Source organism: Pelodiscus sinensis, chromosome 1, assembly GCF_052426305.1.
Source record: "Pelodiscus sinensis isolate ZL-2025 chromosome 1, ASM5242630v1, whole genome shotgun sequence".
Classification (NCBI taxonomy): domain Eukaryota; kingdom Metazoa; phylum Chordata; order Testudines; family Trionychidae; genus Pelodiscus; species Pelodiscus sinensis.
In genome coordinates, this window is record NC_143052.1 from 315,122,654 (window position 1) to 315,142,284 (window position 19,631).

Genomic DNA, 19,631 nt, shown 5'->3' on the forward strand with positions numbered 1-19,631 from the left:
TGGTAAAATTACTCATACTCAAGTGACTCCAATGGCAAACAAACAATCAGGACTATGCAATACACATTTCCTTTTTTTTTTTTTTTTAGAGTGTGTGTCTCTCTCTCTCTCTCTCTCTCTCTCTCTCTCTCTCCCTCCCTCCCTCCCCCTCCCCCTTGTGTAAAAGACCAACACAAACAAAGGAACCTATGTGGAAAAAGCTGTTCAACAAACTGAAAAGAAAGCTAGAAAAATATTCTTTTAAAAATGACTTTTAGTGAGTAGTCATCATTAGGTGTTTATTGTAAAAACTGTATAGTAGATAAAACTTTTTCAAACCAGAGTGTGATTTTTAATATTGTATTGTCTCTCTGAAAAAGCAGATAACCATTGTTTGCATTTGCAGCATTTTCCTCATTATCTAAAATTCAGTTCAATTTAAAACACATTGCAGAAATCCAGCTACAAGATCCCAAAGACAGGTAAAAGTGGCAATGTCTGTGTTAGAAAGAATGTCCAGAAGCAGTTGGGCATCTAATGATTCAGACTGCTGACATGCAAGGGGCCTATGCCCCTAATCCAGGGCCCCATTATGACTTTTGTGGGCCCTAGGCACTTTTGCCTTCGTGGGCCCCTCCCACCATAATAATATCAATATTAAAAATTATTTTTGATATAACTTTAAATACTTCAACTTTTTTTTTCTGTTTTAGGCAAAATTTAATAGATTTTCGTGGGCCCTAAAAGTTCATTTTTTTCCTTCTGATTTTAAAAGAAATTAAAACATTTTCGTGGGCCCCTAAAAGTATCCTTGGGCCCTGGACACTATGCCTACTGTGCCTAATGGATAAGTCGGCCCTGCCCTAATCATTATCACAGATATGCAGTTACTAGTGGCTGCATTTCAGTGAGATACTCAATTGAACTAATTATCTAACTACCTGAGTGAAAACTCTGAAATGTAATAAACAATTTTATTTGCTTTTTATTATTCAGTTCCTTACACTTATCAACATCAGTGTATTTAAGTATTTCCTTGCTGAGTAATTCCTCTATTACATTACAGATTTTTACATGTACTGATCCAAAGAATTGGATAAAATTTATAGAGGAAATCAAGTTCATATTAAACATATTGTAAAAGCATTAGTACTACAAAATGGTGAATTTCAATTAAAATTATCATAGAAGCCAGATACTGGAGTTTTAAACAGTGAAGTGTATTGTATGTTTACTCTTACCAAAACACTCTATTTAAATTTAAAATCACACTCTTTCCTTATTGATAATAATATAAAACAAGACCCCACATTTCCACATTTTGGTTAATTTCCTGGATATTAAAACTACTCAGTAGTTATACAGGTACAATATAAAATGAAAATTGCCTCTGTTAATGCAGTGAAATCCCATAATTTGTCTAATAATTGCAAAATGAGTAAAGCAGTTAATGCTTTTCTTAACCTTATGTAAGTCTCCTATGATTAAATATTTGGAGGAAAGTTGGTGTTGATTAACTCAATACCCAACAACTTCTTTGTGGCAGAGTCCCAATCCTTCCCAAGTTCAAGTCGATGGCAGATGGCTGGAAATTGTCTGTCAACTCTTCTTACCCATTCCACTGCTTTTTTTACTGAAGCAAAAGCCCAGTGAATAGCACTGTATATAGAAATAAAATGTGATCATATTGAAATATGAGCATAGTGACTTGACCAAGCAGCTATTGCAGCTGTTTTACAAACCAAATACAATCAAATGCAGAAAAGGATACTAGAAGAAAATCTTGTCCTTGCCAACGTATCACTTGGTGGAAAAAATATTTTAAAAAATTGCTCCAACCCAATCATTAACAAAAGATCTCTTTATTATAACTTGAGGCAGGGATTTCAAGAAAAAAAACAAAGTCTAGCCTGAGTTGCTTTCTTCATCTTTCCAGGAAGCATTGTCATACAGAAAGAGATAGAAGGTCAAACTCACCACAAATATTTGGGCCTGTCTTCATGGGGGTGTTAGTCCAGAATAAAATAGGGTGTGAATTTTAAGTGCACTATTTTCTTTGCACAAACTCCATGAGTTAACACGCTTAATTCGCACTGGGTGCCTTTGTGCACCTTAGCTTAATTCAAGCATTAGCATTAATACAAATTAAGGTATACAAGTGCCAGAGTCTCTAATGTGCACTAGCTACTCCAGGGACCTTTGTGGCATGAAATCTTACTATATATTTTAGAAATGTTTGTCTGTCTGTCTATCTGTCCATTTGTGAGTCCACTTGTTAACATAAGAACATAAGAATGACCGTACTGGGCCAGACCAAAGGTCCATCTAGCCCAGTAGCCTGTCTGCCGACAATGGCCAGCACCAAGTGCCCCGGAGGGGGTGGACCAAAGACAATGATCAAGAGATTTGTCTCGTGCCATCCATCTCCAGCCTCTGACAAACAGAGGCCAGGGATACCATGTATCCCCTGGCTAATAGCCTTTTATGGACCTAACCTCCATGACTTTATCTAGCTTCTCTTTAAATTCTGTTATAGTTCTAGCCTTCACAGCCTCCTCTGGCAAGGAGTTCCACAAGTTGACTATGCACTGTATGAAGAAGAACTTTCGCTTATTAGTTTTAAACCTGCTACCCATTAATTTCATTTGGTGTCCTCTAGTCCTTATATTATGGGAACTAATGAATAAGTTTTCTTTATCCACTCTCTTCATACCACTCATGATTTTATATACTTCTATCATATCCCCCCTCAGTCTCCTCTTTTCCAAACTGAAAAGTCCCAGTTGCTTTAGCCTCTCTTCAAATGGGACCGTCTCCAAACCTCTAATTATTTTAGTTGCCCTTTTCTGAACCCTTTCAAGGCCAAAATATCTTTTTTGAGGTGAGGAGACCATATCTGTACACAGTACTCAAGATGTGGGAGTACCATAGTTTTATACAGGGGCAGTAAGATATTCTGTGTCTTATTTTCTATCCCTTTCTTAATAATTCCTAACATTCTATTTGCCTTTTTGACCGCCGCTGCACACTGTATGGACGTTTTCAGAGAACTATCCACGATAACTCCAAGATCTCTTTCCTGATTTGTCATAGGGTATGTCTACACTACCCTCCTAGTTCGAACTAGGAGGGTAATGTAGGCAGACCGCACTTGCAAATGAAGCCCGGGATTTGAATTTCCCGGGCTTCATTTGCATAAGCCGGGCACCGCCATTTTTAAATCCCGGCTCGTTCGAACCCCGTGCCGCGCGGCTACACTAGGCACGGACTAGGTAGTTCGGACTAGGTCCGAACTACCGTTACTCCTCATTCCACGAGGAGTAACGGTAGTTCGGACTAGGAAGCCTAGTCCGAACTACCTAGTCCGTGCCTAGTGTAGCCGCGCGGCACGGGGTTCGAACGAGCCGGGATTTAAAAATGGCGGCGCCCGGCTTATACAAATGAAGCCCGGGAAATTCAAATCCCGGGCTTCATTTGCAAGTGCGGTATGCCTACATTACCCTCCTAGTTCGAACTAGGAGGGTAGTGTAGACATACCCATAGCCAAATTAGCCCCCATCATACTATATGTATAGTTTTTTTTTCCTACATGCATTACTTTACACTTACCCACATTAAACTTCATTTGCCATTTTGTTGCCCAATCACTTAGTTTTGTGAGATGCCCTTCCCTACTGATGGCTGTTTCTCCTGGCCCTAGTGCCCCTGGACTTCGGCTCTGGCCCTGGCCCCACTACCACTGGACTTCAGCACCAGCTCCACTGCCGCTGCCTCAGTGGGGCTTCTTGGGGCCAGAATTTCCCAGCTGCCACCTGCCCTGATTCCACTGGGGATAGAAGTCCCTGCCTGCCAAGATCAGAGCTCCCCAGCCACTGGTAGCCTTGCTGCTATTGAGACCAGAGCTCCCCATCTCCTGCTGGCCCTGCTACTGCCAGGGCCGGAGCTCTACACTGGGACATCTTCCCCCATCACAGGGCTCCCATCCAAGTTGCTGGCCCAGCCCTGCCACCAGACCTCCCTGTTCCTAGGTTCTGTGGTTCAACAACATCCATAGTCCTGCCAAACCACAAATGCTGCTGGACCAGAGCCCAGGTTTAGCACAGCCTGTATTCATTTTGTACATGTTAAAATGTTAAGCAATTAACATTAATAAATTAAGTATTTAATGCATGCATGCACACCTTGAAGTGGGTGAATCGTCCAGTTTCATTAGAGATTTGAAAGTTATCCCTTCCAGTTGCTGTTTATAACGTATGAACTGCAGCACCAAAAGTGTAGCAATCATTTGTAATACTTCTCTTCCTTTAGGACCTAAAAAGGAGAGAAATAGGCATAATTCATAGTAGAATTGTTACTTGTCAAAAAAGAAAGTTAATATTCAATATTTTGTAGTACTTGCCGGCAAAGTGATAGTCATGCACACAAAAATTAGTTATCCTAATGCTGTTTAATTCTGTTTCATCACCCAATGCATGCATGAATCCATGGTTTTTTAAAACTAGTTTCACAGACATATGGTTCACTCCTGAACTGAAGTCAGAACTCAAAGGGCTGGCAGTGTGCTGCTGAACTTGTGCAGTTTGGGCGGGGGGAGGCGGTTCTTCCATCATGTCTCACTTGGTTCTTTTTGCAAACTCCAAAGGGAATTCTAATTTCTGATGGAGCACTGGAGCAGCAGTCTGGTAAGACTGTGATTAAAGTGCGCACTGCAGCCAAATATTTATTTTTGATCAGTTTGCATCCCCTCCCCGCACCTTTTAAGCACTATCCCCTAGTATTCATGTTCATTTTATGCCTGCCAGCAGCACAGAGCAGCAGCTGAAAAGGAAGAAGGAAATTTGTACACAAAAGATGTAACCAGCATAATGGGAAGGGGTGGGGAAAAGCAGCACATCAGTATAATTTGGAATGTATGTGTGGGATGGAAGATGACACAGAATGCATGTTTATTTATTACTTGTATTACTGTAGTCCCAGGAGCCCCAGCCATGGACCAGGATCCCATTGTGCTAAATCAGGGGTGGGCAAAAGAGCCTCTGCAGGCCACATCCGGCCCTCCAAGAGAGTTGATCCGGCCCACGGAAGCCCTGCTGCTCCCCTACTCTCAGGCCAATTAGGGACTGGGGGAGGGGGAAGCACATGAAGCTTCCTCCTTCCCTGTGAGCAGCACACAGCGCTTCAAAGTGCCGCGCACTGCTCACAGGGCAGGAGGAGACGTCCACGCTCCCCCACCCCGAAGTCCTGATTGGCCTGGGGGTAGGGGAGCTGTGTGAAGTTTCCTCGACCCTCCACCCCGCCCTGCAAGGAGCACATGGCACTTCAAAGTGCCCTATGCTTGCACAGGGCAGGAGCAGGGCGAGGGAAGCTTTGCACAGCTTCCCTGCCCCCAGGCCAATCAGGACTTGGGGATGGGGTAGCATGTGACTTCTCCTCCCGCCCTGCAAACTGCACATGGCACTTTGAAGTGCTATGTGCTCCTTGCACGGTGGGGGTAGGATGGGAGGAGGCTTTGCATGCTCCCCCACCACCTGGCCAATCAGTGCCTGGCGGCGGGGGAGTGTATGAAGCCTCTTCCCACCCTGCCAGGGGCATAGGTGCCTAGTGGGAAGGGGGGGCAAAGGGGGTCCTTCACCCCCAGACCAATTATGATCTGGGGGTGAGGAAGCCAGGAAGCATTCTGGCCCCGCCCCTTCTGGATTATGCCCCACCCTTTCCAGGGTGGCCCAGGACCACTTCAAAAATTTTTGAAGTGGCTCCTGGCCAAAAATTATTGCCCACCCCTGTGCTAAACACTCTACAGATAGAACACAAAAGACAATCCCTGTCTCAAAGAGCTTACAATCTAATAGACAACACAAACAATGATGTGGAGCAAAGGATACATGAACAAACAGAGTGAACAATATGACGGCAGAAAATGTCAAGCTAGTTCTATTTTCTGCAGGGAAGAGAAAGGGGGAGGTCAGCTAAATGGAAAGAAACACTAAGAGAAGAGGATGAGGGAGATAGGACAGGGAAGAAGAGGGTAAGAGGGGCAACAAGTTTGAAGTAAAACTAAGCTGAAGAGACTGTGACTTAATCAGCCGTTCAGCACAGGTGAGAGAAAAATCTAGTCAAATCTACAGAAAGTTCTACAAGGAACAAAGGTCCCTGCTTTGTATGCTTCTGTCAGTAATAGCTGCAGACCCTGGCTTGCTCCTCTGCTGCTTACTTCCAAGCCCACATATTGGAGAGTGCTGATGGAGGGGAGACATTACCCAGGTCCTACTGCCTCCCGAACACAGGGGAGTCTCCCCTGCATAGTTCTGGGTCCAACAAGATGCCAATGGGAGGGATGGACTCAGTCAGGCACCATTTTACCCTCTTTCCCCTTATGAGGATGCAAAGTGGGAACATTTGAGTCTGATTAACTATTTCAGAATTGCTTCATCTGGCTTGTGTAATAATTGGGACAAAAAGAACCTCCACTGCTGCTCAAAATATGGAGTCTTCATAGGAGAGGCACACAGCAGCCTGAACAGACTGTTGAAAGGGCACTTTAGCAGAAACTTGAATTTTTAAACATTAGTTACTTCAGAAAATGTCAAATTGAGAGTGTCTATTTAACATCTGGGATGAGCCAATCTTAAACCATTGTTAGTAATATGGAAAATATACATTAATATAACTTCACATATATGGTTACTACATTTGGAAAAAAACCTGAACTATAGTCTAGTCACTTTTAACGAATGAGAAAACAACCGATTTACCTAGGGACCAAATGCCTTTTTTTGGAAGGAAATTATTGATTAAATAATCCACATCAAGATCCAAAAGAACCCCAAGTTCTGGGCTGAGATTCCAAAAGCCATCCTGTGAAATAAACCAAAAAAAACCACTGTAATGGTCTTCCTAAAACATTCCAGACATTGCAAATATTTCATTAGAAATAGAAAAGTACAGCGAGGAAAGTAATTACAGTAAAATGTTCAAAGGACTTATCCAAAAAATATAATCAACTGTGTGAATTGTAGTGTTGTTATTGTAGTGAATTAGTCAGTGATCCTCAGACTTTAAGATCTAAAATTCAAATGCATGATGTATTGACATCATAATTTTAGTCAATGTTACTAAAGTGGATTCTTTTTGGAAGCCCATAATTTACCCAATCCACATACCACTTGGCCACAGTTTGCATACTCCCAGTGACATCTGTACCACAGTTCGAGAATCTCTGGAATAAATTATTTGACCACTCCTACAGCAATGGAGTACTAAAGAAGCCAATAAGATGAATGCAATTCAAATCTTTAGCTTCTTTCCATTATTTATCCCAGCAACAGTAATGTACGTTATTTGCAATTATATGTGTGGGTTAGAATAATGAATGAGGATCTCTGACTGGGAAGTGAACCTGTTGTGGGATGGCGAGGTTGAGGCAGGGGAGCAGAAAGCACAAGATGGGGGAACACTGTGTTTCAGAGGGAAGTAGGGCAGCAGCGGCAGCACCAGCAGCAAGCTCTTTGTGTACAGATAGGTAGATACAAACTGAACAAAAGAGAAAATATTAAACTGTAAAAAGTTTTAAAATGAATACTTTGAAAATCACCCTAAAAATAATGCTCAAAATTGAATACTTCCCCATCTGAACTCAGCAGAAAAGGATTCACTCCCAGGGAGAAAATGATAGCCTTGGTGAAATTAGTAAATTTGCTGTCTGATTGTGAAATACAATGCTAAATTTATTAAATCTCATTCTGTTTTATCTGGCACAAGACTGGATAATTCCAATAAGTAGGAAAGAGACACATACGAGACAAATTGCAACTCTGAAAACAAGCCAAACACAAAGCTTTGTACTTTCACATTCAAATCAAAATGTGTCCCAGTTGGTAAGTATAATGATCTTAAAATAAAATCTGATAAAGAATATGTTCCATTATTTTGAAAATAGTGATTCTCCAATGTTAAATGTTCTATAGGCAAAATGTTTAACCTGGCCTGAACTGAAACTGCATTTTTGTTCTTTCAACTCTATAAGAACAAAAAACTGGAAGTGAAATTTTGTGCCCATAGTTACTTGTGGAAACAATTAAGGTAACTCAGATGAATAAATATCTGATTTAAAGACATAATAAGATAAACACAGAGTAACATTAATAGGGAGGCAAGGTATTAGATTAGCTATCACATTAAATTACATTGTGCTAAACCTTTTTTCTTTAATGAAAACTCAGGTTTAGCAATCCTAAAACAATTTTTATAAATAGTATAGTGTTGCAAGAATTTAGAGTGAGTGAGTGTTGCAGCTCTCTCTATATATAATATTGAAACTCATTGGATTTCATCCCAAAGTGAAGTACAACTGCAAAAGATAATACTGGTGAAGGCTGTTATAACACACAGAGAAGCTAGCAAACAGGAGCAGCAAATGAGAATTTTATGAGGGAGTTTAGAAAAGGAGTGTAAAAGCCAGATACACCTAATAAATGTTCTCTGAGTGTAGGCCAATCAACACTGCTCCCCTCTCTCTGCTTCAAAAAGTCCTACAAGTGTAAAAACAATTCAGCCAGAAGTCCAGCATCAACGTGTGGGCTATGCAGTTTACTGTACTGAATGTAGCATGTATAATTACCTGCCTTGTGAGCAGGTGGCATTTATGTGCCTTCAGTGCAAGTAGTTCATGGCCCTCAGTGATCAAGTACAGTCTCTCAAGACTAGAGTGGGATTAAAAGGATGAGCTAAGAAAGTCAGAGAGGCATTTAGAGGAGATTTTCCAGGGCACAGAAGAGCAGTTCCTCTCCCCATCTGACAGCCTCTATGCTGTTGAGGAGGATGAAAATCTTGAGGAAGGAGAACATTAAACCAAAGTGGAGGGAAATGATCCCATAGTTGGAATCCTCCTTTCAGATGATGTCATGTTATCCTCTTGCACTGAGGATAGTCCTCCAGGAGAGGAGACTTCAGTTATTAGGAAGAGACAGTGTGACAGAATGTATCTTTCTGTCTACAAAATTGTAATAATTTTTGTACAAAGCATGTCTTAAAAGGTATAATTTAAAAATTTATAATTTGCTAGTCAATACTGTCCTAGTAAAATATGCGTGGCAACATTATATGTAAAGCTATAAGAGTTCCTTGTATGATGTTATTAACAGATGTTCCAAACCACAGGCCTACTCAAGCAGAAGCTGGCACACAGGTATCTCTCAAACAAAGGAATGTGAGCTGTTCTTTATTGAATTTAAGCAGCAAACAGAGTCATGAAGCAGGAAGGGAAGCAAAAAAGCTCAAACCTGTGAGGAAAAAGAAGCAGGAAACTTCCTTCCCCATAGAAGTTTTGTTTCTTGATACCAGTTGGAAATGTTTTTTAAGAGGGGAACAGATACTATAAAAAGGGGGGATATGCAGCCCACAACTCCCCTCTCCCAGCCCTTCAGACTAATAGCACATGAAGGAACAAAGGAAGCATTCATTGGACTCTGGTAGAAGTGGTCCTGACCTAAGAATTCTGGTTAGTAAGACTGCTGAAAGCATATTGTGAGAAAACTTGCCTTTGTATTTAACATAATTAAAATAGGTACCAGTTGGGTTTTATCTCTATTTTTCTTGTATTTCTGACTCTTATGTCTCATTACTTGTACTGGCTTAAAATCTCCTTGCAATTAATAAACTTGGTTTATTTTGCTTTATCTAATCCATTGTGTTTAAATTGAAATATCTGATTTAAAGACATCATAAGATAAACACAAAGTAACATTAATACGGAGGCAAGGTGTTAGATAAGCTATCACATTAAATTACATCGTGCTAAACTTTTTTTCTTTAATGAAAACTCAGGTTTAGCAATCCTGCAGCAAATTATATATATAGTATAGTGTTGCAAGAATTTAGAGAGAGTGAGTATTGCAGCTCAAGTGGGCTTTCTTGCACAAGAAATTAACTTGGCTGTCTACACTGGCCGCGAGTATTTGCGCAAGAACACTGACTTTGTAATGTACAAAATCAGTGGCTCTTGCACAAATACTCCGACACTCCTGCTCAGGGATAAGCCCTCTTGTGCAAGTATTCTTGCGCAAGAGGGCCAGTGTAGACAGACAAGTTAATTTCTTGCGCGAGAAAGCCCGATGGCTAAAATGGCCATCGGAGTTTTCTTGCGCAAGAGAGCGTCTACACTGGCACGGATGCTTTTGCGCAAAAGCAAATCTTTTGCGCAAAGGCACATGCCGGTATAGACGCTCTCTTGCGCAAATACTTTTAATGGAAAAACTTTTCCGTTAAAAGTATTTGTGCAAAATTATGCCAGTCTAGATGCAGCTATTAGAAATATTAATAGTTGGGTTTGTGATGACTGGGAGAACTTCATGGTGACTTGCTTGCCAGGTGCAAAGTGTGTGGATCTCTCAAGACATCAAAACAGACTTATGTGCTGTGCTGAGGATGAGATGGTGGTTGCGGTACAAGTAAGTACCAATGACACAAGCAAAGTTAAGTGAGAAATCTTGGAGGCCAAGTTTAGGCTACTAGGTAAGAGCTTGATGGTAGCATTCTCTGAAATGCTTCCAGTTCTATGTACAGACCCAGTTAGGCAGAATTGCTGGGTCTCAATGCATGGATGAAATTCTGGTGTTTGGAGGAGGGCTTTGGGAAAGGTGAACCTTATACAGGAAAAACGGTTCCATCTAAACCAATAAGGAACCAGTTTGCTGGCATGTAAAAATAAAAAGGGGGGAGGAGTTTTAAAATTAAGGGCTAAGAGAAAAGCAACAGGTGCAAAGGAGCACATGCTAATACCAGGGTATAAATTATATAGGAATGACACAATAGGTCAGGACCAAAAAATGTCACCCTGGCAAAAAACAGAGGTAGTTTAGAAGCAAAAAGATATCCCTTTAAAATCGGAAATAAAATTCTACTGAGGAAACCAAAAAGGAACAGAAACTCTGACAAGTCCACTGTAAAAACATAATTAGGCAGGCCATAAATTAATTTAAAGAGCAATTACCAAAAGACAAGCATTAACCGCAAGATTTTTGTAAGTACATTACAAGTACATCGTTTTTCACTGCAGGAAGGAGATTCTCACACCTAAGCAATTCTCTTATGGTGACAAATCTGACAAAACTGTCCCAGACTGAGGTGCTGATAGAGGGGGTTTGGAACAAATTGCTAAATTAAACAGTAATAAGTAGTGATGTCAAATTATTTTAAAATAGTTGCAGTTAACCATGAGATTAAAAAAAAATTGTGGTTAATTGCAATTTTAATTACACTGCTAAACAATAATAGAATACATTTTAAATTTATTATAAATATTTTGAATGTTTTCTACATTTTCTAATATATTGATTTCAATCACAACAAAGTCTACAAAGTGTACAGTGCTCACTTTACATTATCATCATTACAAATTTTTACACTGTAAAAATAAACCAAAGAAATGGTATTTTTAAATGTATCTACTATAAGTACTATAGTGCAATCCCTTTATCATGAACCTGAAACTTTTAAATTTAGATTTATTAACATAATTGCACTCCAAAACAAAACAATGTAAAACGTTTAGAATCTATAGATCAAAGCATGAGGTTCATACAAATGTTTGGTGTAGCTGACATGTAAATACCTTACACCACCAGCTACAACAGTGATATGCAAATATCTGTTCTCACATTCAGGTGACATTGTAAATAAGAACCATTATCTCCTGTAAATGTAAACAAAATTGTTTGTCTTAACAATTGGTGGAACAAGAAGTAGAACTGAGTGGACTTGAACATTCTAAAGTTTTATATTGTTCTGTTTTTAAGCACAGTTATGTTACAAAAATAACTCCACATTTGTAAATTTTACTTGCAAACTAAAGAAATTGCACTATAGAATTTGTGTGTGGTGGATTAAAAATACTATTTCTTTGGTTTATCTTTTTCACAGTGCAAATATTTGTAATAAAAATAATATACAGTGAGCACTGTAAATGTTGTATTCTGTGTTGTGATTGAAATCAATATTTGAAAATGTAGAAAACATCCACAGATATTTATAATAAATTGCAATTGGTATTCTATTATTAACAGTGTGATTAAAACTGATTAATCACAATTTTAAATAATGTGGTTAACTTGTTTTATGTTAATCACTTATGTTAATTGTGGTTAATTGACAGCTCTAGTGATAAGTTCCAGGACCAGATTGTGTTCATCCAAGAGTTCTTAAGGAACGAAAAAAATGACATTGCAAAACTACTAACTGTGGTGTATAAATTATCACCTAAAAGCAGACACTGTACCAGATGATTAGAGGATAGCTATGTAATGCCTTTTTAAAAAAAAGGCTCCATAGGCTGTCTTGGCAATTGCAGGCCAATTGCAGGACTAATTCAGTACCAGGCAATCTGGCTGAAATTATAGTAAAGAACAGAATTACAGACCCACAGATGAACACAATTTGTTGGGGAAGAGTCAGCTTAGCTCAGGGGTGGGCAATAATTTTAGATAGGGGGACACTTCACGAATTTTTGAAGTGGCCCCAGGCCGCCCCAGAAGGGGCGGGGCCTCTGGTGGAAGGGATGAAGGTCAGGATACTTCTGTGCTCCCCATCACAGACCCTGATTGGCCTAGGAGTGGGGAAGTATTTTCAGGCAGAATGGCTCTTGCACAAGAGGGGCATTTTGCACAAAAAGGAACTGTATAGACGGCTCCTTTTTGCCCAAAAGCCCCTTGCACAAAATGGCGGCTCATTAAGTATGCAAATGAGGTGCAGCGATATTCACCACTTTGCCTCATTTGCATATTTTCTTGTGCAAAAGGGGTCAGTCTAGACGTAGCCTGTGGGAAGGAGGTGAGCAGCCTTCAGTGGTGAAAGAAGACATTAAGGTCTATTGAGAAAAGCTGGACAAGCACGAATCCAAGGGGCCTTGATCTAAAGCATCCAAGGGTGCTGAGAGAGTTGGTTTATGTTATTGCAGAGTCCTTGGCCATTATCCTTGAAAACTCATGGTGATTGGGAGAAGTCCCAGATGATTGGCGCAAGGCAAATATAGTGCCCATCTTTAAAAAAGGAAAGAAGGAGTTGGTCCTGGGACCAGTTTTGTTCAACATCTTCATTAATGATCTGAATAATGGGATGGATTACATGTTGAGCAAGTTTGTGGAAGACACTAGGCAGGGATCAGGTCCATAGTGACCTAAACAAACCGGAAGATTGGGCCAAAAGAAATCTGATGAGGTTCAACAAAGACAAGTGCAGAATCCCGAATTTAGGATGAAAGAATCCCATGGATCGCTGCAGGCTGGGACTAACTAGATAAGGGGCAGTTCTTCAGAAAAGGTCTTGGGAACTATAATAGATGAGAAGCTATATATGAGGCAATAGTGTGCCTTTGTTGCAAAAAAGGCTAATGGCATATTGGGCTGCACTGTAGGACCTTTGTCAGCAGGCTGAGGGAAGTGATTATTCCTCCATTTGGCACTGGTGAGGCAACATCTAGAGTACTGAGTCCAGTTTTAGGTCCCCCACTACAGAAAGGATATGGACAAACTGGAGAATCCAGTGGAGGACAACAAAAATGATTAGGAGCTGGAGCACATGACTTATGAGGAGAGGCTGAGGGAAATGGGCTTAGTCTGCAGAAGAGAAGAGTGTGTGTGTGTGTGTGTATGTGGGGCGGCGGGGGGAGGGGGGAAGATTTCATAGCAGCCTTCAATTGCCTGAAGGGGGTTCCAAAGAGGATGGAGAGAGGCTGTTCTCAGTGGTGTCAGATGACAGAAAGAGAAGCAATGGTCTCAAGTTGCAGTGGGGAAGGTCTAGGTTGGATATTAGGAAAAAGTGTTTCACTAACAGGGTGGTAGAGCACTGGAATGGGTTCCCTAGAGAGGTAATCTCCATCATTAGAGGTTTTTAATGCCAGGCTTGACAAAACCCTGTCTTGGATGACTTAGGGTTGGTCCTGTTTTGAGCAGGTGGTTGGACTAGATGACCTCCTGAGGTCTCATCCAACCCTAATCTTATATGAGTCTATGACAAGTATACTGTTTGTAATAAAAACAATTTTTTTAAAAGTTATTCTTTATAACTTGCTTTTAAGTAAAGCAATATAGAAAGAAATTCACTGTACCTGATTTTGGAGCTCAAAAATCATCGTCCAGGTTACAGCACTTGGTGGACTTTGTTGAATCTTCATCTGAGGTACTATTTTACTAAGCTGTTTTTTTTTGCATGCTCTTATGCCAAGATCCTTTACAAAATAGAAATATTCACTAAGAACCCAGTTCTGCCATATTCATATTAAATAGTATTTAATCACACAAGTAATTCCATTGAAATATATGGGACTACTATTGAAGTAAAGTATAATTAATCAATATGAATAAGGGGTGGGGCAGAAGCAAGATATAAGTTTATATAACTCCATTAAAAGTTAAATTAAATCTCCAAAATATCACTATAAAAGAAGAATTTACCTCTTTTTTTTCAGTATCTATAGATGCAGAAGTCCAGTGAAATGGAGAGCAACTCCTCCTTGTTTTGGCTGCATTTTCAATAGCAGAGAAATGCAAAGCAGAATTCAGACTTCTAAGTTGTGCTCCACTCTTTGGTGCAGTGTGCAGTATTGGTGATTCTGCTTCACCAGCTAATTTAAGAGCAAGAACTTCAGCAGTACCTTGAGCTTCAAAATTTGCCTTCTTCAGGCTTGAAGGAGTAAATGAGCACAATGAATGTAAACGAAGACCCGGAATTAATTTGGGAGGAAGAGGAGGAGGAAGAGGAAGAGGAGGACGACGATTAGGAGCCAGTAGATGTTGATGAAAATCTCCAAAAAAAGGAGACTGGGGAATGCTGATTTTTGAAAGTGATTTTTGACTATGTGGGCTGAATTCTGGTTGTGGCTTAGAGACAGACCCAAACAGTCCAACTTCAGTGGCCCCAGCACTGTATTCAACGTTAGCAGCCCCGTTAAAGCTCATTCTAGTGGAATCTGGTGAGATGCCCGGTTTAACCAAGGGAACTGACACTTCGTCACTTTGACATTGGAGATGTTGCAGTTGTTCTTCAACTCTAGTTAGAAAACGGTCAGATAAACCTGCCTGAGAAGGAAACTGTCAAATAAAATTATAAGAAAACAAAATAGTTCTGGAGTTGAAATCAATTTTTTTTTGTAATTGAACATTTCCACCCCATTAGATATAATATCAATCTAATCACCATGAAACCCAACATAAAGCCTATTCTTCTGGTCAATTAAACAAGTAACTTCTTTCCTTGCACATGAAGCCAGGCAAATTCTGACTAGAAATATGGTGCACATTTTTAATAGTGAGGTATTAGACTAATTTCACAATTTCCATGCAATCCATGAAATCATGAATTCTACAGGATCTTATTCATAGTGGGATTTTGGCTGAGGGTGTGCAGAGCAGGGTAGAAAGGAAGGTATTGCAAGAGTTGGGTGAAACCAGGCTGAGTTAAAATATCTTTGAAATTGGGTGCGAATAGACCCTACAATTAACATGACTGTCAGGATTACGTAGTCCCCCCAACCTATGACAAAAATCCATCCAGGAGATTTGGACCCAGGGGTTAATGGGAGAATTGTTCTGGTATGTATGGTCCCTGAATGGATTCACAATTGCTTTTGTCTTATGTGGAGATGGAAGGGAGGATCATGCTTAATATATTTTTACAATCAAGTTAATTATATCAGAGGGGTAGCCGTGTTAGTCTGAATGCATCTGACGAAGTGGGTCTTTGCCCACGAAAGCTTATGCTCCTACACTTCAGTTACTCTACAAGGTGCCACAGGACTCCTCGAAGTTAATTATAGGTTGTGTTCACACCGAAAGAGGCAAAAAGCAAGAGAGCCAAGAAGTAGCCTATGAAGACCCTGCAAAAAGTGAGAGAGAGAGAGACCTTTAGTCAGTAACAGTCTCCAAAAAGTTTGGGATTATAAACAAACTATTTTTTGTTTTCTGGTTCCTCCTGCTTTGACACACACACACAACCTTATACATTCCTTGTTAATAAGCAAGACTGCACCAAAGAACATACCAATCCCTTTCATTAGTTTCTACCCCCTCCAGTGGGAATATCCCCAGAACCTCAAACTTTGACTAGCTGTTTGGGTTAAAAAAGGGGTAACAGTATTTTGTGGGGTGAGGCACAATGGATGTACAAGAGCAGGACTCTGCCAGCAAACTAAGGAGGTTTACTTGCTGAGGCACATATAATATGCCACAATTAAATTGGCTTAAGCAGCCTTTGTATGGATGCAAGGACAAGCCTCAACCTGATTCAAGGTAACTACTCTGGACAGTTACTGGTACTTCAGTCAGCGCAATACAACTGACAGAAGTACCACTATATGAATACTCAAATGAAATCAAGTCCTTGGACTAGACAGACAGGGAAGAATTTATCCAGAGAGTTAAAGAGTGACTAGCATCCTCTTCTCTCTCACAGATCACTGCTGTAATGGGGCCTGGTGCCACAACACCTTTCATGTACCTTGCCTTGCTTTGGGAGAGTCTGCTGATTTATTGCATTTCACACAAACATTTGTGCAATTAATTGTATCCAGAATAATAAGAAATGCAGCAGACTTTATAAACAACTATCAACTGTTACCTTCTATACAAGGGGTTGCCAAACTTATTGGACCTCTGAGTCACATGCAACAATCTTCAGGACTATGAGAGCCAGCGCACACCTGCTGGGAGCTTTGGGGTTTCAGCCCTGTTCCTGTTGAAGCCCTGCGCCCTGGTAGGCATGCCCTGCAGAGCTGAAGCCCGAAGACCACCCACCCACACTCTTGGGAGAATCCCCACTGTATTACCTTGCAGTAAGGTAGTGGTCTTAATCCTCTCCACTGTCTGGTAGGTGAAGAATGGTGTGGCGTTGGGGTGCTCTACAAAGCACACTTCAATGGTTAAAGAGCCACATGTGGCTCATGAGTCAAAGTGTGGCCACACCAGTTATATGCCATCTACTACCACAACCGGGGAAAATGCAAAAAACGTTCAAAATAAAAACATGCTAAGCACATTTATCGAGTCACATTTACCAAATCCCGTGGCTCTGTTAGAAGACATGTATTCAAGTCCAGGTGTCTTAGGCTCGCAGTCCATGTGAGATAAAAAGTCTAAGTGTTCTGGCGCCATAGGTTCCATAATGTTTGGAACACCAAGATGCTGAACGTCATTAACATTCTACATTGAAATGCAACAGAATTCCAAACTAGAGACTGGTCTTTAATTTTACTGTGATCTTTAAAAGTGATGCTTGCTATGCCAGAAATTCCTCCTCTGCGGGGATACCACAGAAACTCAAAACAAGGTACGTCACCATCAGTTGCTATGTGATTAATATAGCTGGAGTTGTGTATCTTGATTTGACCTTCCCCTGTAGTGTAGGCCTGGCCTCAGTTGGGGGTCAAGGGCTGAGTCTGCTAGCAGAAGAGGAGTGAGAAGTCCTCCTACTTACATTCCCTCAGTTTCCAGCTCTATACTGCCACCTGTGTTTTGTTAGAAAAAGAATCCAATGAGGGGGCACCAGCTAGTTGAGACGGGGGAGAAAAAATTAAATCAGATTGGTCATCCAGAGCTAAGGATCAGTGAAAATTAATTTGCCTTTTTTTTTTAATTCACAGCAGCACCCATCGTAGATGTTTGAATTTCAGATGTTTGAATCTCACATACCTGCTCATGCTCCAAACAGTGAATCCTGGTCTCAGCTCGCCAGTCAAAGAGATTAAGCACTGCAGTGTCTCTCTTGGGACTGTGGGAGGCTGCTGATGAAAAGAGCGCGACTCTTAATTCCTGTGCATTGTCAGTGCTATCCCCTCCTTCCCCCAGCTGGCCAGACAGGAAAGTCGCAGTGGTGGCCTAGGGAAATATAACATGGAGTTACTATTAGAAGTATAACTGGTTGGAAAACACAAATTTATATAATTAATTGCATCCAGAATAAAAAAAAAAAACAGGAACACATAAAGCTCATTTACTGATTCACATCTGCTGAATCCCACTGCTCTGGTTAGAGACTGGAGTCCATGCTCAGATGTCTTAGGCTCCCAGTCCATGTAGGGTAAAAAGTCTGTATCTTCCTTAGCTATAAGTTCGGGAATGTTTGGAACACCAGAGTGCTGAACTTCAGTAATATCCTACATTGAAATGTAACAGAATTACAGATTAGAGAGCGGTTTTTAATTGTATTATGATCTTTAAAAGTGATGCTTGTTATGCCAGAGATTCCTTCTCTGTCAAACAATGTAAGGCTGAGAGTTAAATGAGGGGTAAAATCGGTGAGGACTATACAAAGGAGGTGCATTCAGTATATGTAAGGTTGCCAGATACTTTAAAAAAAAATACCAAACATGGCGGGAAAAAAATAGTTGTAAGCAAAAAAAAAAAAAAGGTCACTGCACCTTTAAATCGCCACACTCCCTGCTCCTTCTATCCTGCCAGACGTGGCAGGAGAAGAATATCCCCACTGGCCTTCTGTCTGAGAAAAACAGAAAATACCAGACATTTTACATGTCCGGTATTTTCTGGGTTTTTTTACCGGACAGAGGCAGCGAAAACTGGACACCTGGCAACCCTAAGTGTATGAAAATTGCTCGGTATATACAAACACAGTAAAAGTAACATTATAATGCCCTGACTGTATTAAGGGTTGTTGTATCATAACACACGATGGTAGTAAATGGACTTCCACACTACATTGGCAATGCACTTTGATGTATTCGGAGAAACATCTTCTGTAACTTAGTTCAGAAATTAGCCTCTATTTTGCTTTCAAGTAAGCAGATCGATCAGACACTTTAAAATTTTTGATGTCAGCTGTTACTCATTTGTCACTTCCCCATCACAACTCCTTTATACAAGCTAATGGTTAAGATCAACCAAGCAAATCAATATGTTGTAGATTACGAAAATAAAACATAAAAAATAAAAAATAATAAAATAATACAATACAACAATAAAATATTTTTTCGATGAGAGTGTAATGTAGAAGTCTGGATTGTGGTAGATGAATGTACAGAATCCTAACATACGAAGATGATGTTTACATTTCTTTTTTTCTGATTTATGTACAAGATACATGATGTGCTTTATTACGTATTTGGTAAAGATTTTTTACAACTTTTTGGAACCAGTATGTAGTTAACATGTTATTTGATTTTTATACTACCTATCTTATACTGTTTAAGTTTAACTATCATTTATGATATTTCACAATAATCAGCGCCTTAGTGGAACGGCACTTTGTTTTTAAAAACTGTATTATATAAAGATCATTACTAGACAGTATCAACAGAGATGATTATATTTTCTGAAAGTCAGTGACTAGAACTGCCAGAAGAGTGAAAGCTCTGACTAGTCTCCTGCTAGGGAAGTAGCGGCCAAGTGCAGAGGAGGTAGTACATAGAGTGCTGCTGTGGTGGGGTCACCAGCTCCACCCCCTTCAACCCTAAGGCCTGGTCCTTTAACTGCTGGCCCCGCGGCCTAGTCCTTTGAATACAGGCCCCGCGGCCTAGTCCTTTGAATACAGGCCCCGCGGCCTAGCCCTTTATGGTATCCCCTTGTCGTCCGGGATCTGGGAGGAAGGGATAGAGGGGCTCGGGCCCTCCCTTCCACCAGGCCCCAACCGAGGGCCCTATCAGTGGTGGGTGG

At 40.5% G+C, this 19,631-nt stretch overlaps 1 protein-coding gene across 1 annotated transcript in view; it reads right to left on the minus strand.

Moving 5' to 3' along the window:
* Positions 1–251: 251 nt before the first annotated feature.
* LOC149525869 (protein mono-ADP-ribosyltransferase PARP4-like) overlaps positions 252–19,631 on the minus strand; it is an 87,234-nt gene continuing 67,854 nt past the window's right edge. Inside the window, 7 exon segments of the mRNA XM_089775612.1 lie at positions 252–1,638; positions 4,161–4,290; positions 6,732–6,834; positions 14,078–14,197; positions 14,424–15,059; positions 17,655–17,840; positions 17,960–18,118. Of these exon segments, the coding sequence (XP_089631738.1) occupies positions 1,464–1,638; positions 4,161–4,290; positions 6,732–6,834; positions 14,078–14,197; positions 14,424–15,059; positions 17,655–17,840; positions 17,960–18,118 (1,509 nt within the window). The 3' untranslated portion in view covers positions 252–1,463.